The 27263-nt window shown below is 49.1% G+C and overlaps 5 protein-coding genes across 5 annotated transcripts in view; 2 read left to right on the top strand and 3 right to left on the bottom strand.

Annotated features, from left to right (window-relative positions):
• Window positions 1–9014, top strand: part of UBTF (upstream binding transcription factor) — a 33832-nt gene extending 24818 nt beyond the window's left edge. Inside the window, exon 22 of the transcript XR_006356314.1 lies at window positions 8998–9014. The gene's annotated coding sequence lies outside the window, so the exon portion shown is untranslated. The remainder of the gene's footprint in view (window positions 1–8997) is intronic.
• Window positions 640–11397, bottom strand: LOC122754826 (translation initiation factor IF-2-like). The gene is made up of 2 exons (XM_044003279.1): window positions 10163–11397; window positions 640–1060 (listed from the first exon to the last, which is right to left on the bottom strand). The coding sequence occupies exon 1, from the start codon at window positions 11395–11397 to the stop codon at window positions 10468–10470; it is 930 nt and encodes a 309-aa protein (XP_043859214.1). The 3' UTR covers window positions 640–1060; window positions 10163–10467.
• ATXN7L3 (ataxin 7 like 3) lies at window positions 11077–19176 on the top strand. Its single transcript, XM_044001613.1, has 13 exons — window positions 11077–11228; window positions 12783–12893; window positions 13369–13501; window positions 14028–14199; window positions 14292–14389; window positions 14544–14566; window positions 14822–14867; window positions 15043–15074; window positions 15406–15474; window positions 15751–15794; window positions 16111–16182; window positions 16279–16412; window positions 16623–19176. The coding sequence occupies exons 2-13, from the start codon at window positions 12843–12845 to the stop codon at window positions 16769–16771; spliced, it is 1023 nt and encodes a 340-aa protein (XP_043857548.1). The 5' UTR covers window positions 11077–11228; window positions 12783–12842; the 3' UTR covers window positions 16772–19176.
• An 82-nt stretch (window positions 19177–19258) lies between these two features.
• Window positions 19259–23264, bottom strand: TMUB2 (transmembrane and ubiquitin like domain containing 2). Its single transcript, XM_044001612.1, is given in 4 exon segments — window positions 19259–20646; window positions 20826–21386; window positions 22631–22659; window positions 22662–23264. Coding segments are annotated over 4 exon segments (1200 nt in total). The 5' UTR covers window positions 22908–23264; the 3' UTR covers window positions 19259–20282.
• A 188-nt stretch (window positions 23265–23452) lies between these two features.
• ASB16 (ankyrin repeat and SOCS box containing 16) lies at window positions 23453–27237 on the bottom strand. The gene is given in 5 exon segments (XM_043964751.1): window positions 23453–24019; window positions 24499–24612; window positions 25104–25590; window positions 26080–26347; window positions 26778–27237. Coding segments are annotated over 5 exon segments (1356 nt in total). The 5' UTR covers window positions 27079–27237; the 3' UTR covers window positions 23453–23833.
• Window positions 27238–27263: the final 26 nt, after the last annotated feature.

The raw sequence follows: 27263 nt of genomic DNA, 5'->3' as shown, positions 1-27263 counted from the left end.
TATAAATAAAACACTGGGGGGGTGGAGCTGGTAGTGATGATGATAACTTACATATAATGCTTTAAGGTTTGCAAAGTGTTTTACAATTATCATCTCATTTTGTCCTTACCACAACCCTGGGAAGTAAGTGATAGCCCTATTTTACAGTTGAAGAAACTGAGGCAGAGGTTAAGTGACCTGTCCAGGGTCACACAGCCAGTAGGTGTCTGAAGCTACATAGTAGCCTAGGTGTGGCTAGTTCCTATCAAATTCAAATCACAATAAAACATTTGGGGGGGGGAGGGGTTTGTGGGGCAATGAGGGTTAAGTGACTTGCCCAGGGTCACACAGCTAGTGTCAAGTGTCTGGGGTCGGATTTGAACTCAGGTACTCCTGAATCCAGGGCCGGTTCTTTATCCACTACGCCTCCTAGCTGCCCCCACAATAAAACATTTATTAAGCAACTACAGCTGTCATAGGCCTAGGGTCAGGAAGACAGTTTCCTGAGTTCAAATCTGGCCTCTGACACTTAGTAGCTGCAAGACCCTGGGCAAGTCACTTAACTTCAGTTTCCTCATTTGTAAAATAAGCTGGAAAAGGAAATGGCAAATCACTCCAGGATCTTTGCCAAGAAAACCCCAATTGGGGTCATGAAGAGTCAGATACAACTGAACAACTGTGCTAGGCATTAGGCATACAAGATCAAAGCTAAAATACTCCTTAAGAAGCTTACATTTTACAACATCTGTACAAATAAATAGAGGCACAAAGAAATTTTAAAAGGAAGAAAGTGCTTATAAGTGAGGAGGGGGAATCAATAAATGCTTCATGTAGATCATTCTTGAGCTAGGCTTTGAAGGATTCTTTGAGACAGAGGAGAAGGGAGAGGAAGGAGGAGGGAGAAGGGGAGGGGGAGGAAGGATGGGAAGGGAGAGAAGGGCAAGGGAGGAGAGAAAAGGGGAGAAGAGAAGTGCATTCCCAAAACAGGGCATCAGTAGTGCGAAGAAATGATGGCAGGAGGTATGGTAGCTGGAGGTAGAACAATGCTTGCCAGGAACAACTAGCTGGTAGGCTTGTTTTACTGAAAAAAAAAGAAAGTGAAATTTGGATAGTATACAATAAGGCTAAAAGAGCAAAGGGAGGGGCAGCTAAGTGGTGCAACGGATAAAGTACCAGCCCTGGATTCAGGAGTACCTGAGTTCAAATCCGACTTCAGACACTTGACACTTACTAGCTGTGTGACCCTGGGCAAGTCACTACCACTATTGCCCTGCAAAAAAAAAGAGCAAGGGGGCTTGGTTAGAGGAACACTTTTAAATATCAGGCTGAGGTTTTGTGTGTTTTTTAATCCTAGTCGCAATTGGGAGCCATTGAAGATTTTAGAGTGGGGGAGAGATGGTCAGATCTAGGTATAACATCTGTGATCATGATCACTAAGTGATATCACAAGCATTGCAGAGGTATAAGTAGCCCAAATCAACTCATTTGCTACCTTCCTTAATAATAGCATTTTGGGCAGGGGTGGGGTTTAGGGAGGCAATTGAGGCTAAGTGACATGCCCAGGGTCACACAGTGAGTGTCAAGGGTCTGAGGTCACATTTGAACTCAAGCACTCCTGAATCCAGGGCCCGTGCTCTATCTACTGCACCACCTAGCTTCCCCAATAATAGCATTTTAAGGTTTGTAAAGCATTTTGTATATCATTTGATCCTCACCACAGCCCTGAAAGATGAATTATCCCCATTTTACAGATGAGGAAACTGAGGTAGATGAAGCTTAAGTGACTTGCTTAGGATCACACAGCTAGTAAGTTTCTGAATCAGGATTTGAACTCCAGTCTTCCTGAATGTAGACCCAGCACTCTATCCAGGGGCCAGCCCACCTATCTGTCTCAAGCCTTACTACCACTGCCTTAAGCCTATAGAAAGTCAGTGTGACATTATAGATTTCATTTTTTCAGTGAGGGAGTATAATATCCAAGTTGTCTATCACATTACTCTCTCCTTAAGCCACCAACCAAGGGCCTCATTTCACCTTCGAAATCCTTTTTTGAAAATAATAATAAACATTTTTATTTAAAGTTTTGAGTTCCAAAATCTGTCCCTCCTCCCCTTCCTCCTCTCCCCACTCCCTAAGGCAGTAAGCAATCAGATATAGGTTATACATGTGCAATTACATTAAACATGACCACATTGCTCATTTTGTATAAGAAACCTTGAATAAAAGAAAAAAATGAAAGAGTAAAAAATAGCATGTTGCAGTCTGTTCAATCAAAGTTAGTTCTTTCTTTTGAGGTGGATAGTAGGCTTCATCATTTGTCCTTTGGGATTGTCTTGGATCATTGTATTGCTGAGAATAGTTAAGTCATTCACAGCTCTTCATCAAACAATATTGCTGTCACTGTGTACAAGTCCTGGTTCTGCTCACTTCACTTTACATTAGTTCATGTAACTCTTTCCAGGCCTTTCTGAAATCATCCTGCTTGTCATTTCTTATAGCACAATAATATTTCATCATCATCATATACCACAGCTTGTTTAGCCATTCCCCAATTGATGGGCATCCCTTTGATTTCCAATTCTTAGCCAGCACAAGAAGAGCTGCTATAAATATTTTTGTACAAATAGATCTTTTTCTCTTTTTGGGGATGTCTTTTGGATATAAACCTAGCAGTGGATTGAAGGGTATGCACAGTTATATAGGCCACTGGGTATTGTTCAAAATTGTTCTCCAGAACAGCTGAATCAGTTCACAACTCCACCAATAATGAATTAGTGTCCCAGATTTCCCACATCCCCTCCAACATCCAACATTTTCCTTTTTTGTTATATTTGCCACTCTGATAGATGTGAGGTAATACCTCAGAGTTGTTTTCATTTGCATTTCTCTGATCAATAGTGATTTAGAGCATTTTTTTCCTATGACTATAGATAGCTTTGATTTCTTTGTCTGAAAACTGCCTGTTCATATCCTTTGACTATTTATCAATTGGGGAATGACTTGCATTCTTATAAATTTGACTCAGGCCTCTATATATTTAAGAAATGAGGCCTTTATCAAAGATACTTGTTTCAAAAATTCTTTCCCAGTTTTCTGCTTTCTTTATAATCTTGGTTCACCCCAAAGTCTTAACCCTATTATCAATCAATAGACATTTATTAAGGGTCTGCTCTGTTCCAGACAGGATGTTAAGTGCTGGGGATACAAAAAGAGGCAAAAGACAGCCTCTGCCCTAAAGGAGCTTCCAATCTAATGGAGGAGACAACACACAAAGCAAGCATTAAGGGTGGTCTCCGTGTGACTCCCTATCCAGGGTACAAGCCTGGATCCAAGTCAAATTCACTCTGCTCCTGTGGCTTTTTGTTTCTTATGCCCACATTTTGGTCAGGAAGATCCTCTTAAAGAAAAAAGAAATAGGGAACTATGAGACCTGAACACACATATATAGATCTAATCACAAAGATCTCCTGAATCTGTTTCCCTTATGAGAGGCAGAGAGAGACAGACAGATAGGCAGAGAGACAGAGACAGAGAGAGGGACAGAGAAAAACAGAGACAGAAATTAAATACTTTTGTAGTAATACTCCCCACATTTGTTTTAGGAATATCGATTTGACAGTTATGTGCAAGACGGATTTGGGGTTTTGTTGTTGTTGTTGTTGTTGTTGTTTTTTGTTTTTTGGTGGGGCAATGAGGGTTAAGTGGCTTGCCCAGGGTCACACAGCTAGTAAGTGTCAAGTGTCTGAGGCCGCATTTGAACTCAGGTCCTCCTGAATCCAGGGCCGGTGTTTCATCCACTGTGCCACCTAGCTGCCCCCTGGAAGACAGATTTGGGAGGAGAGAGACTTGGATCAGGAAGACCTATTAGGAAGCTATTGTAATAGACCAGGCAAGAAATGATGAGGGGCTGAAGTAAGGAGGTAGCCTTGTAAGTGGAGGAGAAAAAAGGATAAAGGCAAGAGATAGGGTGGAAATAGAATCAAGGAGATTTGGCAACTGATTAGATATATTATTAGATATAGAGGATTGAAGATGACACCAAGATTGCAGGCCAGGGTGTCTAGGACAGTGGTGGTGTCCTTTATAAAAATGGGCAAATCTGAAGAAAGAATGGGTTTTGGGGGGAAATATAATGACTTGTGTTTTAAACATGTTAAGTTTGATATATTTACAAGAACATCTAGGTGGCGATGTCTACCAGGAAGTTGGTAATATGGTACCAAAATTCAGGAAAGAGAGTAAGACTGAATATAGGGATCTGTGAATTGTCTGGGGAGAGAGATGGAGTCAGAGACAGACAGAATCAGAGACAAAGAAAGACAAAGACAGAGAAGGAAAGAAACAGAGACAGAGATGGAGTTACAGAAACACCCACAGAGAGAAACAGACAAGAGAGAAAGATACAAAGACACACACACACACACAGAGAAACAGATAGGCAGGCAGACAAACCAAGATAGAGGCTGGGGAGGATGATAACAATTTAGCAAAGGAGACTAAGAGAGAGTACCATCCCAGAAGGCTAAGGAGGAGGGAATACCCAGGAGTAAATGGTGGTTGTATGAAAAGCTACTGAGAGAATGAGGAATGAGAAAAGGTATTTGGATTCAACAGTGAAGAAATCACTGTCCACCTTGGAGGGAGCAGTTTCAATCAAGGGGTGGGGTTGGAAGCCAGATTGCAAGGAGTTAACAAGTGAGTGGGAGGTGAGGCATAGGCAACAATGTAAACAACCTTTGGTGGAATTAGAGGATCATAAATCTAGAACTGAGAAGGACCTCAGGCCCCATGGAGTTTTAGAGATGCCCTGTCATTTTACAGATGGGAAAACTGAGGCCGAAGGAGGCTAATTAGCATAGCTAAGGTGACAGGTAACAAGTGGCAGAACCAGGCTTTCTCCCCCCCTCCCAAATGAAGGTTAAGTGACTTGCCCAGGGTCACACAGCTAGTGCCAAGTGTCTGAGGTGGCATTTGAACTCAGGTCCTCCTGAATCCAGGGCCAATGCTTTATCCACTTTGCCACCTAGCTGCCCTCAGAGCCAGGCTTTCAATGCACACCTTCTGACTCCTGGGCCAGTGTGTTTTCCATGATGCTCCCTATCCATTTCAGCATGAGGGAATGATCATATCAAATGAAGGGAGACCTGGAGATGTTTATTGTTGTAAAAGAAAGAGCTGGTGCACATAGAGAGATTAGAGATGGGAGATAGGGAATGATTGAGGGGGCAAGCTTTGGGAGGAAATGGTATCAATAGAGGAAAGCTATGTGACCCTGGGCAAGTCACTTTAACCCTCATTGCCTCCACAAATAAATAAACAAACAAATAAATTTTAGAATCTACTTTAAAAAAAAGAAAGAAAGAAAAAAATGGCAAACCCATTTCAGTCTCTTTGCTAAGAAAACCCCAGAGTCGGACACAACTAAACAACAATATGGTTCCCTCTGGCTCCAAACCTATGATACTATAAGGATGTCTTTTTTTTTTTTTTTAAGCAGGAGATGACATCCTCCCTTAAGAGGAAAGGGGGAGGAAGTGATAGAAGTCTGGAGAAAGAAGGTTGTAATCAGAGTCAATCAAGATAAAATGAGAGGACTGTTGTGCTGTAAGAGCCCAAAAGAGATTAGATAACCTAAAACTGTGGTAAAACTCAGATAACTTGGTTATTAGGCCCTTTTTTGCCTTTGTAAAAGTTGTAGTGCTGCTTTTTTTTCTCCCTTACATCCTTAACGCTTCTCATTAACTCCCCCACCCCTTCTTTTGATTTGTTTGTTTGTTTTTGGCAGGGCAATAAGCTAGTAAGTGTCAAGTATCTGAGGCCAGAATTGAACTCAGGTCCTCCTGAATCCAGGGCCCGTGCTTTGTCCACTGCCTGCCCCTGGAACCCTTCTTTTGAACAAATGAATACAGTTAAATAAAACAAATGTCCACAATGGCCATGTCTCAAAATGTATGCTTTGTTTCACATTTTTGTCTGCCACCTCAGTGCAGAAAGGAGGGAGACAGGCTTCACCATCAAATCCGCTGAAATAATTTGTTGTTCAGTCATATCTGACTCTTTGTGGCCCCATTTGGGGTTTTCTTGGCAAAGATGCAGGAGTGGTTTGCTATTTCCTTCTCTTGTTCATTTACAGATGAGGAAACTGAGGCAAACAGGGTTAAGTGACTTGCCTGGAGCCATACAACTAGGAAGTGTCTGAGGTCACTATGTAAATTGTTCTTCTGATTCTGATGACCTTGCTTTGAATCAGTTCATATAAGTCTTCCCAAGTTTCTCTGAATTCTTCATATTCAGAGGTGATTTCTTAAGGCACAATTTTATCTTGTTCATATGCCAACATTATTCATTCTCCCAGCTAATAGACATTCTCTTTCCTCCCACCTGTTTGCTATCACCCATCACAAGAAGTACTGCTATCAGTATTTTTGTATGTATAGGTTATATCTCTGGAAATGAAAGGTTCCAACTTTCCTTCTCATTTTACTGAGGAGGAAACTGAGGCCCAGGGAGGTTAAATAATGTGTTCAAGATCACATAAGTGTTGGAGGAGGGATTTTGACTCATATCCTTGGACTCCAGAGACAGGGCTCTTTCCACTATATCATTCTTATCTTTGGAGCAGTTTAGGTGATGCAGTAGAGCGCTGGGCCTGAGTTTAAATTTGATCTCAGATACTTAGTAGCTGACTAAAGACTTCTCTTCCTGAGTTCAAACCTGGCTTCAGACACCTACTAGCTGGGTGACCCTGGACAAGTCACTTAACCCTATTTGCCTTAGTTTTCTCATCTGTAAAATGAGCTGAAGAAGGAAATGACCAACCACTCCAGTATCCCTGACAAGAGAACCCCAAATGGGATCACAAAGACAGAACAATAGGAACATCAAAATAGCTGGACCAATGCCCCATTGGCTTCCTGGCAACTAGGTGAGAGACAGCCCCCAAGGCCCCTCCAACACCTTGAGGCCCACAGCAGTTCCTACTCCTCACCCTCTAAAGCAAAGCTTCTTGAACTGTAAATCACTATTCCATATGGAGTTGCGTAACTGAATATGGGGATCCAAAAAAATTGGCAATAGTAAAAGATTATGTAGACCTATTTTATACACCAATATACCCAGGGTTGTGTAAAAATTTCTCTGGTGAAAAGGGGTCACGAATGGAAAAAGTTTAAGAAGCACAGCTCTAAAGGAAGTGTTTCCCAATTCCTCTTAATGCTAGTGCCTTCCCTCTGTTGATTATTTCCTCTATATCCTGTGTATAGCTTGTTTTTGCACAGTTGTTTGTTGTCTCCCCCATTAGACTGTGAGTTCTCAGAGGGCAGGTATTGTCTTTTGCCTTTCTTTGTAGCCCCAACACTATATTGAGTGACTGATTCTAACTAGTGTGGGAAAGAGAGGTATATTTGGCTAGTTAGTATAATTTATATGCATAGTCTATTTTTTCTGGCTCAGCAGTCAGTCAAAAAGCCTTTTCTTCCCCACACAGTAATCAGATAGAAATCAGTTATAGAATACCTGTGCATGCTCTGAAATGAGGAGCAGGACCCTCTGTTATGCAAGTGGATTATACCAGGAAAGAAAGTGCACACATTCCTAAAGTGGGCTCTCATTGGCTAATCCCGTCATGTAAAGGATGGCTTTTTTGTAGGGAGAGGAGGGGAACACATTGGGAAGTGAAAGTGATATAAAAACAACAGATAGATAAATAGATAGATACCTAGCCATTTATTTTTTTTTATCTTTTTTTTTTTTTTTTTAGTGAGGCAGTTGGGGTTAAGTGACTTGCCCAGGGTCACACAGCTAGTAAGTGTTAAGTGTCTGAGGCCAGATTGGAACTCAGGTACTCCTGACTCCAGGGCTGGTGCCCTATCCACTGTGCCACCTAGCTGCTCCTAGACCTGGATTTTTTTTGTTTTTTGTTGGGTTTTTTGGCAGGGCAATGAGGGTTAAGTCACTTGCACAGCGTCACACAGGTAATAAGTGTCAAGTGTCTAAGGCTGGATTTAAACTGAGGTCCTCCTGAATCCAGGGACAGTGCTTTATCCACTTTGCCACCTAGCTGCCCCCGATACCTAGCTATTTAGCTAATGTTTTTGTGTCAAAAGAAAGAAAACTGCCTGTTCAGATTCCTTAACTATGTATCTGTTGGGAAATGACTCTTGTTCTTATATATTTAAATCTTGTATATCAAATCCAATCTTATATATTTACATCTTAGATATCTTTATTGTAGATATTTGTTGCAAAGATGTTTTCCCCAATTAACTGTTTCTATTCTAATTCCAGATACATTAATTTTATTCATGTTGTCTAACTTTTCCCAAAGGACTTCTGTGGCACATGAGTAGGAAGAGAGAAAGCAGATGGTGGCAGTAACCTAGGAGTTTGGCAAGGACTAGCTGGTGAGAGGACAAGAAGGTAAAGGGTCTAAGGGTAGCTAATAATATGAATTGGTCAAGGCTTTGAAGGCATGGAACAGAGGACAGAGAACAAAACAGGGAAGGATAGAAGGACTGCAGGCCACCATGAGGATAAAGAACAGATGTGGGAGGGGCTAGGCAGTGGAGATAAGAATTCAGAGTTGAAGGGGCAGCTAGGTGGCGCAGTGGATAAAGCGCAGGCCCTGGAGTCAGGAGGACCTGAGTTCAAATCCAGCCTCAGACACTTGACACTTACTAGCTGTGTGACCCTGGGCAAGTCACTTAACCCCAATTGCCTCACTAAAAAAAAAAAAAAAAAGAAGAATTCAGAGAGTTGGATGCAGGACATGGAATAATTATGTTACAGGTTACTCTGAGGACTCCTGAGTAGCTGAGGGGAAGAAAAGATGGAGGTCATGGGAGTTGAAACGGTTTAACTGTGAGCTCTCAGTGTTCCAGGAGACATTTCCATTTATTTTGAAGTCCCCAAGTATGAAGATTGGGTTTTGGACTGGAGAAGAACCTGTCTTGAGTTCACTGAGAAAAGACTAAGACACTATCAAAGTTGACAAAAAAGAAAAATAACAACCGTTTGAAGGTGTGTGTGTGTGTGGGGGGGGGGGACGATAGTGGAGCTGTGAATTGGTTCAATCATTCTGGAAAGCAATTTTGGAACTTTGCCCCTAAAGTTACTAAACTATGCATTGTTTTAGACATACCATAATTAGGCCTACATCACTAGACTTTTTGATCTAGAAATACTTAGGCTATATCACAAAAATATCCAAGAAAAAGGATCCATATGCAAAAATATTTAGAGCAGCTTTTTTTGTGATTGAAAAGAACCGGAAACTAAGGGAGTGACCTTCAGTTAAAGAATGGCTGCATGTAAATGTAATGGACTTGTAATTGTGCTGAATTAAATGATGAAAATGACATTTGTGGGAAAATTTGTGGGAAAACTTACATGAACTGATACAGAGTGAAATGACCAGAACCAGGAGAACAATTTATACAATTAACAACAACACTGAGACTTAAGAACTCTGATCAATGAAACCATCAGCCTCATTTCCAAAGGACCCAACATGAAACGTACTACCATCCTCTGAGAGTGGTGATATATTCAGGATGCATATTGAGACACATTTTTTTAACATGGTCAGTATGCGAATGTTTTGCTTGACTATGCATATTTGTTAAAAGGGCTATGTTTTTCTTTTTCTTTTTTTAGTGGGGGTAAAGTGGGAAGGAAAGAAAATAGGTCTTTAATTTTAAAAAATTCAACACATTTGAAGACAATGAATTTTCAAAGATTTAAGAATTTTGAACAACACAATGACCAACCAGGATTCCAGAGGACCCATGATGAAACATGCTACCCACCTCCTGAGAAAGTGGTGATGGAATAAAAATCCAGATTATGACAAACAATTTTTGGAAATGGCCAGTAAGAGAATTTATGTTTGACTAGGCATATTTGTTACAAAGGCTTTGTTTTTCTTTTCCTTTTTTTCCCTGAGGGAAGGTGTGAAGTGGGAAGAAGAAAGATACTTTTGCAAGTGAAAACTTAATTTAATTATTATTAAAATAATAATCGAGTTATTTTTTTAATGAAAAGATTAAGAATGGCTTGGCCATCGCTAGAGAACTGGGACGAGGAGTTCGACTAGTGACACAAATAGATGGAATGAAGCTCTGAAGGAAGAATTAGCATCCTTAGTACAGTGGGCGGGGCTGGCAGGAAGGCGTAGCCACCATACCTGGAGGCAGAGGGGTGAGCAGGGCCTGGGCTGGGAGTCTCGAGACCCTCCACGCAGCTCAGCTCGGAGAAGGTTGCAATCAGCAAGAGCCTGCAGCATTCTTTATTCTACATTCCCCAGGACACGCCGCCTGCAATGCGAGAGGCGGGGCTTGCTAGGGAAAAGGGCGGGGACTGCGGGTCCGAAGTCGTTCCTAGGGCGGGGGGAGCGGGCGCCCGAGTTCAACGCTCCCCGCTCCCCGCCCTGTTAGCCCGCAAGGATTGCAACAAAGTATCCACCTCCTCGGAGCGCCGCTCACCGCCACTTTAAACACCGCTTCCGCCCCATGCGGCCCTATTGGCCTGGCGGCAGGGATGCGTGCTTCCCATTGGTGGAGAGAGGACAATCGAGGCCTCGCCCCCTCCCCACGCTCTCTGGGGAGGTGCTGCCGTCGGGACGTTCGGCCGCGGCGTGGTGCCCCTCCTCTTCGCTCGGCTCCCTCCGCCTCTCCCGCCCCATCCCCGCCCCCTATAGCCAATGCTGCCGAGCGGCGGCCCGCGGGGCAGATGCACGCGCCGGGACCCCGCTAGCTCGAGCGGCCGCTGCGCGCGCGGAAGGGAGAACAGGCGGACAGGAAGTGAGGGAGGGGACAGCGGGAGAAGGGGAGGGGCCCGAGGGTCGAGGCCGCTGCGGGGAGGCCGAGCGCGGGGCGGGGTGGCGCGCGCGCCCGGCTTGCCTCGCGCGCGCGCTCTGGGCTCCTCGCGCCGCGCCCCCCGCCCGGGAGAGGCGGGCTGGATCGTCCCGGGGCGGGGGGGAGGTTGGAGGGGGAGGGGCGGGGTGAGGTGAGCAGGAGGCGGTGACGAGACAGCGAGGCCAGGAGGGAGGGGAAGGAAGGGGCCATGGCCGCCCGCTGAGGCGGCGGCTGGGGGGAGGGGGCGGCTCGACCCCCGGCTCCGGGAGGCGAGGCAAGTACGGACGGACGGACATGGGTCCCCGGAGGAGTAGCAGCAGCAGCCGCCGCCGTCGCCGCCGCCGGAGGACACGGCCCTGAGAGGCCCCGGGGCCCCGGCGCAGCCCCCCGGGCGGGGTGAGTGAGGGGGAGGGGAGGAGCTTGGGGTCCCATGCCTCCGCCCCCTGACCCTTGACTCTCGCGCCCTCTGACCCGCCGCCGCCGCCGCCGGGCCCGCGTTCTCTTCCTCGCCCCTCCCCCCAAGTCCCGGAAGCAGTGGGTGTTTCTTGGTCCCGGGGTGTGGCATGCCCTTACTCCCCCCCCCCCCCCCCCCCCCTTTGCTCTGGGGTTGGGGAGGCCCCGGGGGCCCAGGAAGGGGCCGCTCTTTGTTTGGGAGGGAAGACCTGGCTGCCCTGAGGGGCTAGGACAATAGGCACCCCGAGCACCCCTTCCAGCGGGGCTGGGCAGGGAGGCTGCTGCCCTGGCCTAGGAAGTTGGGGCGGGGGCAGGGGCTTGTACTCCCCAGGACTGTGTAGTGATGGGGACCGGTGTGGCCTGGGCTCCTCCTTCCCTTACCCCCCCCCCGCCCCAGGCAGTGTGATGCAGCATCAATGCAGCAGTGGGGAGGGTAGGAGAGTCTCCCAACCTTAGTGCCTTGTTCTCATACCTTCTTTAAATAAATTTTTTAAAAAGCCCAAACCAAAACCCACTACCATTCATACACCCAGGGGCGGTCTCAGCCCTAAAGGGCGGGGGGAGGGGGGGCATGTGAGGGGCGGTTCTCCTTGACACCTCTAGAGACTCCACATTTGGGAGGAGGGAACCAGTGAAATAGGTTACTGCTTTCTGCCATGCTGTCCTCTTTGGGCATGGGATTGCTTGGGGGGAGGGGGAAGGGAGAGGTCCTTCTTCCTTTCCCAGCTCCTAGTCCTTAATCTATGCAGAATAATAGCTCTGAAGCTGGAAGAGCTCAGTTCCACCCTCCACATTTTACTGATAAGGAAAGGGAGGCCCTAAGGTTAGTAGGTTAAGTAATGTGCCCAAGGTCACAAGTATTAAGTTGTGGAGCCAAGTTTAGAAGCCTAGTTCTGTGATTCAAAATCCATTGCTCCGGACTATAATGCAAAAATCCAGCTCTGTTTAACTTCATCCAGCTCCTGTGACTTAGCCTTTTGATAAGGTTAGCTTCATTCTTTTGGTTTGGTTTTGGTTTTATTTCATGAGGAGAGAGCCAGGGTCCTGCCAGTTACTATGAATTCAAGCAAGTCATTTAACCGTTCTGGACCTCGATTTCTTAATTTGTAAATTTTAAAGTGATACCATTGGACTAGATGATCCCTAAGATATCTTCTTCCTTCAAATTTCTGTGAGAGTTCAGTGAAAGTCTAGGACAGGGAATTACTTAAAGTGGCACCACTCCAGGCTTTCTGTGGCCACCATGGCAAAGCAGAGGTTACTCTGGGGATGAAATGTATGTATGTTGGTGAAAAGGGTTACTTAGGAATCTGTATATTTTCCCCCTCCCCCAAGGGACTTAGGAAGAGTTGAAATGGCATAAGGTTTCCAGCCACTGGAGGAATATTCTTAAGGTGGAAGACCCAGGAATCACTAAATTGCTGGGGGGGGAAGACCTAGCAGAGGTGCTGTGAACTTAACCTAGCCTCCGTCCCCCCCAACCCTCAATGTGTACAGCTGTGTTGCTGCCTGCTGTGCTATGAGCAGTCAGAACGTCTTCTCCACGAGAGTTTGCAAATGAAAATGGAGGAAATGTCTTTGTCTGGCCTGGATAACAGCAAGCTGGAGGTAAGGATTCTCCCACCTGTTTCTCTGTCATCTTTGTTCTCTGGGCATCTCTATTTGATAGCAGCAAAGAGGAACCCTTGGGCATAGCAGTACAGTAGAAAGGGCACTGGAGGATTTGGAGTCAGAAAAAGGCTTGGGTTCAAATCCTGCATTTACCATTTTCTACCTGTGTGACCTTGGGCAGGTCACATCAAATTTTCCATAACTTAAGTTTCTCTCTTTGAAAAATGAGGAGGTTGAATTAAAATGTTCTGTGGGTAGACTAGATAATCTCTGAAGTCCCTTTCAGCTCCAGGAATTTGTGGTAAGTACTTCTTTGGGGGAAGGAAAGCCTTGAGAGCAAGAAGAAAGAACAGGAATTCAGGTTGGTGGGGCCCTCTTGTACCCAGGTGTGAGGCAGTTGTAGGGGACATTAAGTAACAAGGCTCAAATAACAAGGGCCCCTGCAACCACTCTTGTTCTTTGTGGGGCTCAGGCCATCGCTCATGAGATTTATACAGAACTGGTGGAAGATGCTTGTCTGGGACTCTGCTTTGAGGTACACCGGGCTGTCAAGTGTGGCTACTTCTTCTTGGATGACACAGACCCCGACAGCATGAAGGACTTTGGTGAGACTCAGATGGTGGAACCATACAATTCTGTCCTAGAGGATTACTTCCTGTCTCCACAGACTGTGAACCTTGGCCTTAGAGGGAATCATTTTCCCTGCTTTGTGGCTTGGGGATCTTAGGGTTAATTGTGGTATGGGGCTGGATCTTATGGACTAACTCTACTGGCTAGGAACTGAGTGGGAATTGAAAATATCTAATGCAAAACAGTGTTGGCTTTCCTGGCCTGGGGGCTTGGGGTAGGGGGAGCAGGTGAGCAGGGTGGGGATGTGCAGGCAGGCATCTATTCTTTGTCATGGTCCTGGACCAGCCCAGGATTGGTACCTCTCTCCTGCCTGTGCCATCTCTGCCATGATTGCTAAGCCCTGAGCTGGGTACAGACATGGCCTTTACACCCTAACCCTTCTCCCTGCCCATGAGGAGCTGTATATCATAGCTCAAGGGCTAATCAATTTAGGGCTGATTACTCAAGGGGTCTAAAGGATCCTCCTCCTTACCCTGATCTCTGTGACCCTCGCCTCCCCAGAGATTGTAGACCAGCCTGGAGTGGATATCTTTGGGCAAGTGTACAATCAGTGGAAGAACAAGGAATGTGTTTGCCCCAACTGCAGCCGCAGCATCGCTGCCTCCCGCTTTGCTCCTCACCTGGAAAAATGTCTGGGCATGGGCCGGAATAGCAGTCGAATTGCCAATCGTCGGTGAGTAGGCAGAGGAAGCGGCCTATGGGGAGCTCTCGGGAGGAAGGGGGCACGAAGATGTCCTCTAACCACCTCCCACCTCCTCTGGGCAGGATCGCCAGTAGCAACAACATGAACAAGTCTGAGAGTGACCAGGAAGACAACGATGATATCAATGACAATGACTGGTTCTATGGCTCGGAGAAGAAAGGTAGCGTGGATCTACCAGGGGCTATCTCCGGGAAGGGGTAGGGGGGCGGTGCCTAGTTCATGTTTCTTGTCATGGGGATATTGTGCTTTTCCTTATGGGGCCACGGATTTGGAAACTTGAGGTAATTGCAATCATCTCCCTTTTCTCCTCATAGCAAAGAAGAGAAAATCAGACAAGGTGAGAGATGGGCAGATAGAAGAATAGTGGAGTGGGGGGGTACACAGAAAAGATAGGTTTCCCTCTGGGCCCTCAAAGAGCCTTTGTGGACTTCAGGCTAAAGATATCTTTGGTTGACCTGGCAGCAGGGGAGATAAGTACTAGGGCAGAGAGCCAAGGCGGGAGTGGGGACTTGGGATATTCTTATGCCACAGCCCCCCTTGCCTCTCCTGCTTTTTTGCTCCACTATACCCTAACCTTTCTCTCTCTTTCCAGAACCCCAACTCCCCTCGAAGGTCCAAGTCATTAAAACACAAAAATGGTAAGTGGGTCCAGGGAGGGCTTCAGGCTGTGACTCTGGGGATAAGAGACTAAGGAAGCCATCCTGGGAGAGTTAGCGACCCTTCTGTCATCTGCACCTGGTTATTTGCAGGCCCATCTACCTGTACCTCTACATCCAATCCTCCTCCTGTTTTGTTTTGTTTTTTCTTCTTCAGGGGAACTTAGCAGCAATTCAGATCCTTTTAAGGTGAGTGAGGCTAGTCCTATCTTGGATAGTTCCTCTCCATTTTTTCATCCTTGGGTGGGGTGAATTTTTCTCCATCTGGGTTCAGTTGACTCAAGTTGGGAGTGTGTTGCTCATTGTATTGGAGTAAATTGCCTGATGTTCTAACAACCAGAAACAGTGAGTGGTTTGGGGACCTCCTCCTACCTGGTTTCCTTTCAAGTACAACTGAAAGGATTCACTTGAAAAACTGTGATCATAAAACCTTATGACTTAAGGGACATTATGTGCCCACTAGTAGCTCATCAACTCTTCCCATCTTCCCTGTCACTGACCTTCTCTGATCTTTTCACAGTATAGCAACTCTTCTGGGATCAACTATGAAACCCTAGGTCCTGAGGAGCTTCGAACCCTGCTTACCACAGTGAGACCCTAGGAAGGGGAGGTATCTGGGTCTGGGAAGGTGTGAAATGAAAGAAAAACTGGGAAGGAGGTCAAGATAGTTGCAGGACAGACCCCTCCCAACAGTTCCTTCTGGCTAGCAGCCTCATCTGTTCTGATTTGAGGGTTGAGGGAGGAAGTGGGTAAAGTTGCTGTAATTTTAAGATGTGGCATCTAGAATTTAGGAAGGAAGGAATATTTAATAAAATGGTGAAATTTGTCTTTTTGTCCTCACCTCAGTTTTGTGTTCCTCTTATAGCAATGTGGGGTGATCTCCGAACATACAAAGAAGATGTGCACAAGGTAAGCAAGGGGTGGGAGTGGAGTTAAGCTATGAAGAGTGTGGAGCGCCAAGCTAAATAGCATTAGCTACTCTCCAGACTTTTGAGATGGGCGGTGGGTTTCAGATTTCTCTGGGAATGAGTCCCTCTCCTTTGATGCGGAATCATAGAGATACACTAGACACACTGTCATTGGCAATAAAACCTCCCTGCTCCTACTTTGTTTTGTACCATGTGGGAACCAGAACTTTCTCTACAAATCCTCTTCCTTTACCAAGGGAGGACATGTCCAGAGGGCCCAGTAGGCATCTGGGCCATCACAGACATTTCCCTTACAGGTCCCTTCGCTGCCCCCAGCACACAGATGAGCAGAGACGGGCTGTCCGTGTCTATTTCCTGGGCCCCTCAGCGTAAGCAGCAAATGTAAAGGGACATTGGGATTAGGGTGGGGGTATGGAGTGACCTCGGATGGTGACCAGTGTCCCTGGTACCTTTCTTCCCTCCAGCCCTTTGCCTGAGGCAGAGGGCTCTGTAGAGAACGACAGCTTTGATGTGGCTGAGAGCCAGGCCTTGATGAGCCGGCTACAGTGGGACGGCTCCTCTGATCTCTCACCCTCTGACTCTGCTTCTTCCAAGACGAGTGAGAACCGGGCTGGGGGGTGGGGGGCAGTAAAGAATTTGTAGTTTTCTCTGTGCCCAGCACACTGTCAAAGAATAAAACTTGAAAGGGTTGAGTGCCCCTCTTCCAACCAGGGAAGCAGAAGTGTAGAAGCGTCTGCCCTATGGATTAGATGACGGGGCAGTTTTAAGTAGCCTTCTCCAGATTCATTCCCTGTGCCTTCCTCTTCAGGCACTAATAACTCCGAATCAAGGAAGACCAAGAAAAAGAAACCCCACCTGAGTCTGGTGGGGGCAGCTCCAGGCCTCAGCTCCAACAAGAAGAAGAAGCCAAAGCCCCCTGCGCCCCCCACACCGAGCATCTATGATGACATCAACTGACCAGAGGCTCGAGGGTGTACCCTTGTCTGGGCCAACACCTCCCCACCCCTATCCCCATCCTGGTTGACAGGTGGCAGCCTTGAGCAAAGGCCGGGGATTTGGGGGTATGAAGTTGGGGGGGGGTGGGACAAGCCAGCTTTGACCCTGGTTTTTACCACAACATGATGGCAGGACCCTATTGACTGTGCACGACCCTCAGGCGTGCAGGACTCAGACCTGGACATACTCTGCCTTGAACAAGTTTTTCGGGGGAGAGTGTTTTTCTATTTATTCTGTGATTTCCTGGATGTCCAGCTGGGATTGAGAGGAGAGGGGGCCCGACTTGGCTACCATGCTAGGGTGCATACACTGCCTGCCTTTCACCCTAGGGATTGAATGAAATCCCATGGAAGGTGCATTGTGGCTATCCAGGGGGCTGTGCATTGGGAACTGAGCCCCAAAGAGGCCCCGTCTGCTTTCCTCAATGTGAATGGGTCTGGTGCTTGTGGCTGAGGGCTGCTCTCCTGGCCGGTGACCCCTCTTTGGAGTGGGTGGGTAGGCACAGAGTATTCCCTTCTTGGGGCACTTCAGACTAGTCCCCCCTCCACCTTTCTCCTCAGTATCTTAGGGCCCCCTGGGCCGTGGGAGCTGCTCCTCTGTTGGAGAGCCAAGAGGGGCTGCCAGAAACCTCTGGCTTCAGGGAATGGGAAGGGACAGGGGAGGAAAAGGAAACTGTTTTTCACAACTTTCCTTTCTCCCTTTTCCCAAACCCCAGAGCCCTTGGGGGACAGGGCCCCAAAGTGAGTGGGAACGGTGCTGCTTTATTTGAAATGTTTTCTTACCTCATCCCCTGCCCTGGGAAAGGGCCCAGCCTCACCCTCAGGGTGGCCCCAACTTCCCCCTGCTTACCCTTTTGTCCTGATAGGACTCCCCAGGTCCTTACTTGCTGCTTGCTGCCCTCTTTCACTCCTATGTGCTTTGGTTCATCTCTTGCCCTTCCTCCTTAGCTTTTTTCCCCCAAGTTATTTATTCTGGGCTTGTAATCTGACACTCTGAGGAGAGTTCTGATCTGATATAGTGGGTGGGAAGAGGGTAAACTGGTGGTGCCTGTAGGTTTATACCAGAGGAGAAGGAGATGTGCTGTTAGACTAGATATTGCCCATTCCTTCCTGCAAAGTTGGGATGAAAGGATTCCCGTCTCTTTCCACCTTGCCACCCAGAGCTAAACTGTAAGGGCTGGAGGACTGGGGTGATTATCAGCTTTGAAAGTTGGTGGGAATACTAGACTTGAAACAGACACTATCCTGAGTAACTTCGCCTCTGGTGAGCATATAGTGTTCCTTTCCTCCCAGGCTGGAGGAATCTATCCCTCATCTGGCCTACTAGATACTAGCATTAGTACTCTGGACTGGAGAGCCAACAGAAGTAGCAGATTGGGACCTTCCTACCCACCATCTCCAACTCCCTGGCTGGGCCTGCTTACAGATTGGTTTTTAATCCAAGAATTTTGTTTTGTTTTTTAAAGGACAAAATAAAGCCAAACCCGAGTGTGAGCTAGAATAGAGGCTGGGCCCAGGGCAATCCCTGCCCTTATTTCCATAGCCCTCCCCATTTAGAGGAGGGAACCCAGAGCCCCTCAGCCCTTCCAAATCATGTCTTGGAAGCAGGTTGGTATTGGAGGGGAAGGGGCAAACTGTTGTGCTGGCTGGAAGAGGGTGGGGTGAGGAGATGGAACCCTCAACCTTCTGAGAGGTGGTTGTAGTTCCCAAGGCGAAGTGATGGTCCCTTTGCTATACTGAGGCCCAGGTGGTTCCTACCTTCCCCTTCCTGTCTGAAGAGGGAGACCTAGGAAGTACTTTGGGGAGACTTCCCAGTGTTCACTTGCCCAACTTTCTTCACTTCACCTCTCAGGGCACAGCCCAACTCCATGCTGGGCTATACGAGATGAGCCTGGCCCAGCTGGGAATTTTAGGGAACAATTTCCTTCCCTTTGGGGGAAGAGGGCTTATTGCCCTTTAATTGCTGGGTTAGGAGCTTCCCAGGCCTCTCCCTTCCCTTTCTCTAGTAACAGGCTATGTGGATTTTGCTTCCCATCCTTCCCCCTGTTCCCAGCTAGATGTATTGTCCACCCTGTAGCCTATCATGTGTCTAAGTATGTGTGTGGGGGTTCTGTATTGATTTTTATGTGGCCGGTGGCTTTTCTCCTTCCATACATCACTCTCCCCCTGCATGCCCAGGGGCCACCTGCCTGGCATTAACGCATGCTGGGGCCATTGGGAGGGAGGGGGTGTTGTTGTCCTGTGGTTTTGAAATTTTATTTTTGCATATGTAATCCATCTTGTACAGGTAGCTAACTTTGTAAACGCTGTGTACTCCCCATCCCCCATGGCTGCTGGTGTAAATAAATTGCATTTTTCTGTTGTTAACTAGCTTGTTCATCCTCCACAGTCACTCTGGGGGAAGGGCTGGAGACTGACCCACTTATCAACAGAATGAAAGCTCAGAGGCAACTTTGAGTGACCAAGGCTGGCCACAAAAGTAGAACTTTATTCAATCACAGGCAGTGGGCATCGAGTCAGGAGCCACAGGGGCAGAAGTCTCCATGCCACACAGGCAGTTATTTCAACCATAGAGGGCATGATAGTGCAGATAGTTCTTCACGGTGCCCTGGCCTTGGATTTGAGGCAGTAGCAGTCCTAGCCCTATTCCTGCACTTCTTGATCCTAGGGTCTCGCCTCTGACTCCCAGAGTTTTGTCTCAACTGTAAAGGGCTTTGTAAAAAAACAAGTACGCAAGCAAAGTGCTCTTGAAAAGGGGAGAACCTTGGAAATTTCAGAACATGAGAACCATCCTACTATCACTACTTGGGGCCAAGGGGCTGAGGAGAAGAGCTGGTCCAAGGAGGTACCTTGGCCCTGCCCACCCCGTTCCTGAAACAGACTAGATTTGGCCATCTTGGAAAGAAACTATTGACTTGACCATAGAAACAAGAGGAGGTGGTGTGGTTGATGACTAGGCACAGGGGCCCCATTGCCCCTGGCAGAAGCATGCTGTGGATACTGCTATGCTCCTCTAGCTGGCTGCCCAATACAGAGAGCAGCCATGCAGGAAGCTGGACAGGCCAGAGGCTCCAGTGCGTGCAAAGCTGATGGCACACAAGAAATGGGGGTGGCTGGCAGGGCCCCCCCTCTATATTCTAGGGTCACCTTTGAGCCTGCACCTCTACCAAGTGGGACCATCAGCACAGAGCCCACCCAAGGGGAGGGCAATCACTCATACTGGCATCAGGTGTGTGTCTTTGGGGGAGGGGGTGGGAGTCCTCATTTCTACCTGAGAGTTGTTACTGGGCAGGGAAGGGGCATGGTCACCCTGCTTGGGGGTAGAGCTGAGGGCATGTGCCTACCTCCCATGGAGGGCCCACATCCCTTTTACTGACCACCACTGGCCCCGGGGTCCTTGGCACCCAATTCTGGGCAGGGAAATAGGGAGGGGAAGGAAGACTGTGGCTCTTCTTCCCACCCTCATGGTGTCTTTATCGTCCATACATCCCAAAAACCAGGAAGCTGAAGAAGACAGTGACGCCTACCAAAGAGACAGTGGCAGGTGCTGTGAAGAACTGTCGATAGTTGATACGGAAGTACCAGACTACACCCAGCAGCACCACAAATACAGGCACCATGAGGCTGCCCACATTGACGCTGAGACCTGGCGGCTCTGTGGTGGGAGAGGTGGGCAGTGCAGAGGGGCTGGAGGCTGTTGACCCTGGGGGTGATCGGTGACAGTGGATTACACAGTTGTCAGTGATGTTTAGGGATCGCAGAGTTCGAGCTGGATCCTGCAGCAGGCGGCCTTGGTAAATCAGTTTCATCTGAGTCTCCTGCCCAGGAAAGTATTTGCTATGAAGACAGGAGACAAAAGTCAGAATGATGAACAAACAGCTGGAGGACAGAAAAAAATAAAGGGACAAATTTAGGGAGAGTAACTTAATTGCACATTCCCAGAGACCCCTCAAATGGTGCTAGTCTTGTGCCACCCTTCCTACCCAAGGGTCAGGAACCTACCTTCCCTTGCTTACCTCTTGAGGGTGCCCACGGTGTCCTCAGGCCTGGCCACAGCCAGCTCCTCTGTGTCATTGAGGAATTTGAGCCGAACGTTGATGAGGCCAGGGTTAGGCAGAAGGTGGGTGCTACCCTCAGACCTCAGGGAAGCTTCTGGACTGTTGCTCTCACCACTAGATGCCCGATTAGTCAACCCCTGTATGTCAAGCAGGTGGTCGAGGCCTGGCTCAACCCCACCCCCAGCACCAGGCTCACCTGCTGAGTCCCCCCCACCTTCCTCCTCAGCTTTATCCTCAGTACCCTCTTCAAGATGGGTGGGCTCAGCTGGCTCTGAGGTGCCTGGCCCCCCGACCAGGTGTTCCACATGACCAAGACGGAGCACAGAGGTGTCACCAGCTGCCACAATGGTGCCCAGGAGCTGGCTACTGCCAGCATCTGCCACGTAGGTGGAGAGCCAGGCCAGTATGAGGGCCAACACCAGCACCACCACACCCACCACCACTGTCACCTCATTGCCCACGCCTTCAATGAGGGTGGTATCAGGTGGTTCCATGGCTGGAATTCTCACTGGGTCTGAGCTGCAGGGGCACAAGGAGGAGAGTATTAGGTGGGGCCTCGAGAGGGAAGCTGGGGTCTCTTGTTTTTGTCATAACTGTCCCGATTCAAAGGAAAATGGACTCTGGTACACTTCTGGAGAAGTAAAACCTGTCCTCCAATGTGTATCTCAAACTTCCAAATACCAGGAAATACAATCCCTTCTTGGGTCTCTTTTCTAATCCGAAACCTAAGGGTCTCTCAGCATGAAATGCTATTAACATGGAGGGAGGAAAAACATTCTTTGGGTCCTGGGTCATGCCAGGTTCTTCACTAGCCAGTTTTGGGATTTGTTTTTGAGGGTGGTGGCAGATCTGCTGTAGTGGAAGTGGAGGTGGCCTCTGGTGAACAAGGATGTCCTTTAAGGACACAGCACTGTCACCTGAAGCTTCCCAAACCTGACCTTTCATTTCCCCTTTGCCCCCAAAGCAGTGGGTCTCATAGGTTTAGAAAAAGTTGTCACTGCCTTAGGAAGTGTGAAGGCAGACAAGACCCAGGCCATTCCCTGAGGATCAGATGCCCATCTACCCGCCTGCTCCGGGGTCATTAGGAAGCGGAGCCGACTGGGATCCCTGTTCCTCGCTCTAGGCTCACTATAGGTACACAATAGAACGCCCCAAGGCAATTCACAGCATCTTCTACCCCAAGGACACACTCAGCCCGCCCCCTCCGCCACCCAGCAGAATTTGGGTAAGCTTCCCGAGGGCAGACATCCCCGTTAAGAACCCCGTATGGCGCCTACACAGAAGAGGAGTTTAATGAACTGCTGGTGCCATGGGGAGGGTTCGGAGGAGGCGACTACCTTGCCCACCCCTCCCGTCTCCCCGGGCTCGGGTTCGGGCTCGGACTCGACCCCTGCCCCCATTAAAGAGGCAGCTCGGGGACGGTCCCCTCGTGGCTCTCCCGGATACGGGGCTGGGCAGGACAGGGGCCCACGTTCAGGTCCCGGGCCTGACGTGTTTACCTCCCAACCTCGGGGACGCTCCCGGGGCGGGGTCAGAGGTCACGCCCCGCCACCCCCTCCCGCAAGCTTGGGGCGGGGCCAGGGCCAGGAGGGAGGGGCCGAGGGGCGGCCGCGGGGGGTCCTGGGAAACGGAGGGTACCGGCTGGAGAAGGGAGCGTAACGCCCAGAACCAGGGCAGGGGGACCGGACGGACGGCGGCAACCCAGGGCCCTCACCTAACCTGTCCAGGCGTCCTGAATGCGCCGGGACAGTCCCGGATCTCACCTGCCCGTCCGGGGAAGGCGGGGCGGGGGGGGGCACCAGGAGCCCCTGATTCCTTCCAGGACCGGGTCTTCCGGCTCGTGCCGGAAGCTACTGGGTTAAGAGACGGGAAGTCCCGCCTCCGCCCTCTCCCCGCCGCTCTTGCGGCGGACGGGAACCGCTGTAACAGGGTCCATTTGAAAAACCGACTTCCGGGGAAGCTGCGGGCAGAGGCCCGTAGGGAAGAGGGCGGGACCCTCCGACAGGCACGACAGCAGTGATAGGCGGGGCCAGAGAGCATCCTTGGCTCAACTGGGTGTGAAGAGGGACAAGCCGAGTAAGGCAGGCCGGGCTCGGTGGGCTCCTCAGCCCCTTCAGGCCTGGAGCTCTCTTTACTATCGTATCTAGACTGTACGTGGAAAGGACCTGAATTTTATAGATAAGGAAACTGAGGCCCCGAGAGGGGAAGTAATTTACCCAGGGTCACAGCTGGAAGGAGCCTGCCTGACTAAAGTCTATCTAGCCAAGCAAGCACCCCCACCCCTTCATTTACCGATGGGGAAACAAGCCAAGTTAAAATTCAACAAATATTCACTATGATAAGTAACTTTCCTGAGGGTCCAGTTCACAGGTAGAACCAGGATTTGACTCTAGACTGCCCAGATCCCGGCCATGTTCCTCTGGATCTTTGTCCCGCTGTGTTCTCCTCTCCCCCCCCCTTTTTTTTTTTTTGCCCAACCCCCACCATCTCCCCAATGAGACTGAAAACGAGGACTGTTGGATTGTGATCATTGATTGTTCACAGACCACACAGAGGTCTGCTTTGCACTTACCAAATAGCCCATATGCCTTGGGGTGGCAGGAAGCATGAGAAAGCTAGCTGGCAATTCAGAGGTCTGGCCTGGAAGGGAGGAGGGGTAAATGGGCAATCTGTGGAGGGGATTCTTGTCATGTTTGTTATGATAACGCACATACTTGGGTTTGTCATTGTGTTGTTTGCTCGTTTAATAAAAACTCCTCTTGGGCATCCTTCCCATTAATTGTGGCTTTTTTTTTTCAACGGGGAGGGGTGGAGGAGGAGATTGTCCATGGTGTCCTTCACTCTATTTGAGTGGTCCCATGGGCTTAAAAGGCTGAGAACAACTTTTCCAGGAGCTTCTTCCTAGGTGAGAAGGGTAGTACAGCCACAGATAGACCCAGGCATCCGGCACCTTCCCCAACTCAAGCTCACTGAATGCTCCCCTCAATCCCAAGGAGCATGTAGTCCTTCAGGGCAGGGGGCAAAGGAAGTTGGGATACAGCAAGGCGACATCGACTCCTGAGGTAGCTCCGGAGGGCATGTCTTGCCAGGTGCTGCAGCCGCCGAGGCTGGTTTGCCATGCTTAAGGCCGAGTTGTAGAAGGCTTCATGCTCCTAAGCCAGGAGAGAAAGTTAATTCACTCAATATTCTTGCCTCACAGCTCTCTTATTAGGGCACAGTCTAAGTCAGAGGGAGAGAAGGGCACTTATTATGATTGATGAAATGTACCTGGGCAACAGGTACAAAAGAGAGCACTGATTTAGGGGACTGGTGGAGCATAGGGAGAAGGAAAGGTCTGTTTCAGCCAGGAGGATGAGTCTGCGATGCTTCTCACATAGGCTATTCATACTTTATTCTTTCTGACCAGGTGTGCATCCTCCTTTTCCAATACACTTCCACAATTCCCTCTTATACGAGTAGAGCCCACATGGCTAACACCTCTTCCTAGCTCCTCTCCCCATCCAGACACCTCTGTATCTTGTCTTTTGGGGAGAGGGAACAACAGGGGTGTCTCTGTTGGTGAGGGCTCCAACTCTGCCCTTGTGCCCTGCATAGGGCTGAGCCCACGGGAGGGCCATACCGTCGGACATACCTGCCACAGCTCTGGGGGCACAGCTTCAGCCCAGGTTTCACTGGGTGGGACACAAGGGTAGGCATTGAGCAGTACTTCCAGGGCTTGTGGAGATGAAGCACACAGCTTCAGCATCTGTGGGAGGAGGGCAAGGGAGGACAGAACACTAGAAGGAAGCACTACTCATCTTCCCCTTACCCCAGGCCCAGCCCAGGTGAGTGTGATCTCCTGAAACCTAGTCCCACCTTGTTTGGAGAGGCTCTGTGGGGAGGATGTAGGATATTAGGGTTTTCCCTTTCCCTTTTCCATGCCTCACTTGACTTTTCCACTAAGGCATGTTCCCCAATCTTCTAGCTTACAGCTATTTCCTTATCTATTGGACCCCAGATGATTCATTTCCTGCCCCTTGATTTCTACCCCACATTTGGCACATAACAAATACTAGGAGCTAGACCAGGCCTAGGAGGAGCTATCGGCAGGACCAAGGCAAGAGACCCTCTGGGACATGCCTCCTTCTCAACAGCATCATCTGGCCCCAAAGGTCAGAAATCTGGCCACAACCTGACAGCCCAGCCTTGACCTTCCCTTCTTTGCCTCTTGCCCCCCAGACTGTCCTGGCCCGTCACCTCTGGGTGGATGGGTTGAGCCCCATAATCCAGCAGGGCAGTGATGAGGACCTCAGGCTTCCCGTTGGGGATATCCTCAGCTGCCTGTAGGGCACAGTCCATGGGTGTGTGTCCGGCCCCGTTGGGAGCATCAGCCTTTGCCCCGTGGCGCAGCAGCAGTTCAGCCAGTCGCTCACAACCGTTGACACAGGCATTGTGGAGTGGTGTGTGGCGCTTTCGGCCTGCTGCCTGGGGATCTGCCCCTGCCTCCAGCAGCCTCCAGACAACCCCCTCATGCTGCTGGTCTGGCCCTTCAGCCCCAGCACAGGCTGAGTTGAGGGCAGTCTCACCTTGGCCTGTACGCAGGGCCACATCAGCCCCATACTGCAGGTACAAGGTTACGTGTTTTTCCAGGCCCCGACCAGCAGCCACATGCAAAGGCGTGATCTTGCTTTCCCTTGAGGCCAGGTTCACAGATGCTCCCATTTCCAGCAGTAATCTGGCACATCTGAAGAGTGACAGGGAAACTAGTCAACTACCTACCTGAGATCCTAAGCCCCTTGGGCCTGTCCCTCTTACCTCTCAGAATAAAGTGAGGATCCAACTAGTCTGAAAGCTGTTAGAGCTACCAAATATTGTGGAGGTAGAAGCTCAGCAGCATCCTTGCACACAGCCTTTCCTTTGACCAGCTTCTTCCTCCAGATCTGCTCTAGACTTCCCTATTGCAGAAAGCTTTCCCCATTCCCCTTAGCCAGCATTCCCTCCCCAGCCTATGACTCTCTGGAGCTCTGCTGAGCGAGGGAACTTGCCTTCTTTTCTGCAAGGCACTGGGATAGGTATACAAGGATAAAGGCATAGTCCCTCACCATAGGGAGTTTTTCAGTCTAGTAGGGGAATCAAATGAAAAAAACAAACATAAAATGACTGACTATCCAACATATGAATGACTATCCAGCTGTTCTATGCCAAGTGACATCTATGCCCCAAAGGAACCTACTGTAAAGACTCAGAGGTAGTACAGAGGTGGAGGGGGGCCATTCCTTCCTCTGATAGCACATTAGCATTGGCTCCAAAGTCAAGCAGCAACCTCACACAGTCTGGATGGGCCTGGGCACAGGCCTCATGCAAGGCCGTTTGCCCCCCGATTCAGGCATCTGGATCAGCACCCTGGAGAATCAGATGGCGGACACAGTTCGTATAGCCTCGGGCTGCCAGAATTTGTAATGGGGTCATCTGTTTGGTCCTTGGGGTCAGTACCCAGAGGCCTGGGGAGAGAGGGAGCAAGAGAAATGTAGCATTCATTAGGCTCATGCACAGAATAAGACAAAACCGGGAGGGGCAGGAAAGGGATGGACACAACTCTTTCTTCCAAAGGGAATAGAAGAACTATGGAGTGGACAGGGTGGAGCATCTTCTAGATGATTAGAAAAATAGATGGCTAGGAAAATTCTCAAGATACCAGATGAAACACTGGGCATTGGCCAGGGTGTGTCACAGATCACTGTTATTCCTCTACCAAAAAAGAGGTGTTGAGGGGTAAGCTGGACAGCATTTCCTAAGAACTTGGGGAACATTGGGAGAAAGGAGGTCCTATATTGGTGTCAATACCACCAGTGGATCTAAAATTCTCACTCAATGACATTCTTTTCATTCTCCTCTTTCTACCCACTTAAACACCTTTTTGATGACCCTTACCCAGTTCAGCCGACCATGCCAGCTGGTCAGTGACAGTCTCCACAATCATGTTAGCTGTTGCTTCATCCTGGAACAGGGCCTGGATCCGTTGCAGATCACCCACAAACAGGGCATTATGGACAGCTGGATCCCGGCAATAGCAGGGGGTCCGGGTAAGTTGGGTTCGGGTGCTTGGGGGGCATCTCTGGTTGTAGCACTGCCGGGCAGCTGCCCGGCGTCGATCTTCCCATTCTAGCCATTCTTGCTGCAGGCGAAGTGAGCGCAAAGTGGAAGAAGTGAAGGGGAAAGTCTCCTTTGCCATGCTGTTGTGGGCCCAATTTATGAGAGCGGGTGCCCAGGCAATACCAGCTCACACTACCCTGCCATCTCTGCTCTGAGGAGCCCCCCTTTGCCAAAGCTGTTTATTCAGGAGCAGCTGAGGCTATAAATAGGCCTCTCTGGCAATCTGATCAACAGGTTTTGTGCAGCGTCATGGTCCCAGCAGAG

The sequence above is a fragment of the Dromiciops gliroides genome, chromosome 4 (genome assembly GCF_019393635.1).
Source record: "Dromiciops gliroides isolate mDroGli1 chromosome 4, mDroGli1.pri, whole genome shotgun sequence".
Classification (NCBI taxonomy): domain Eukaryota; kingdom Metazoa; phylum Chordata; class Mammalia; order Microbiotheria; family Microbiotheriidae; genus Dromiciops; species Dromiciops gliroides.
Note: the sequence above shows the minus strand (reverse complement) of the source record. Positions and strands in the feature narration are given on the sequence as shown.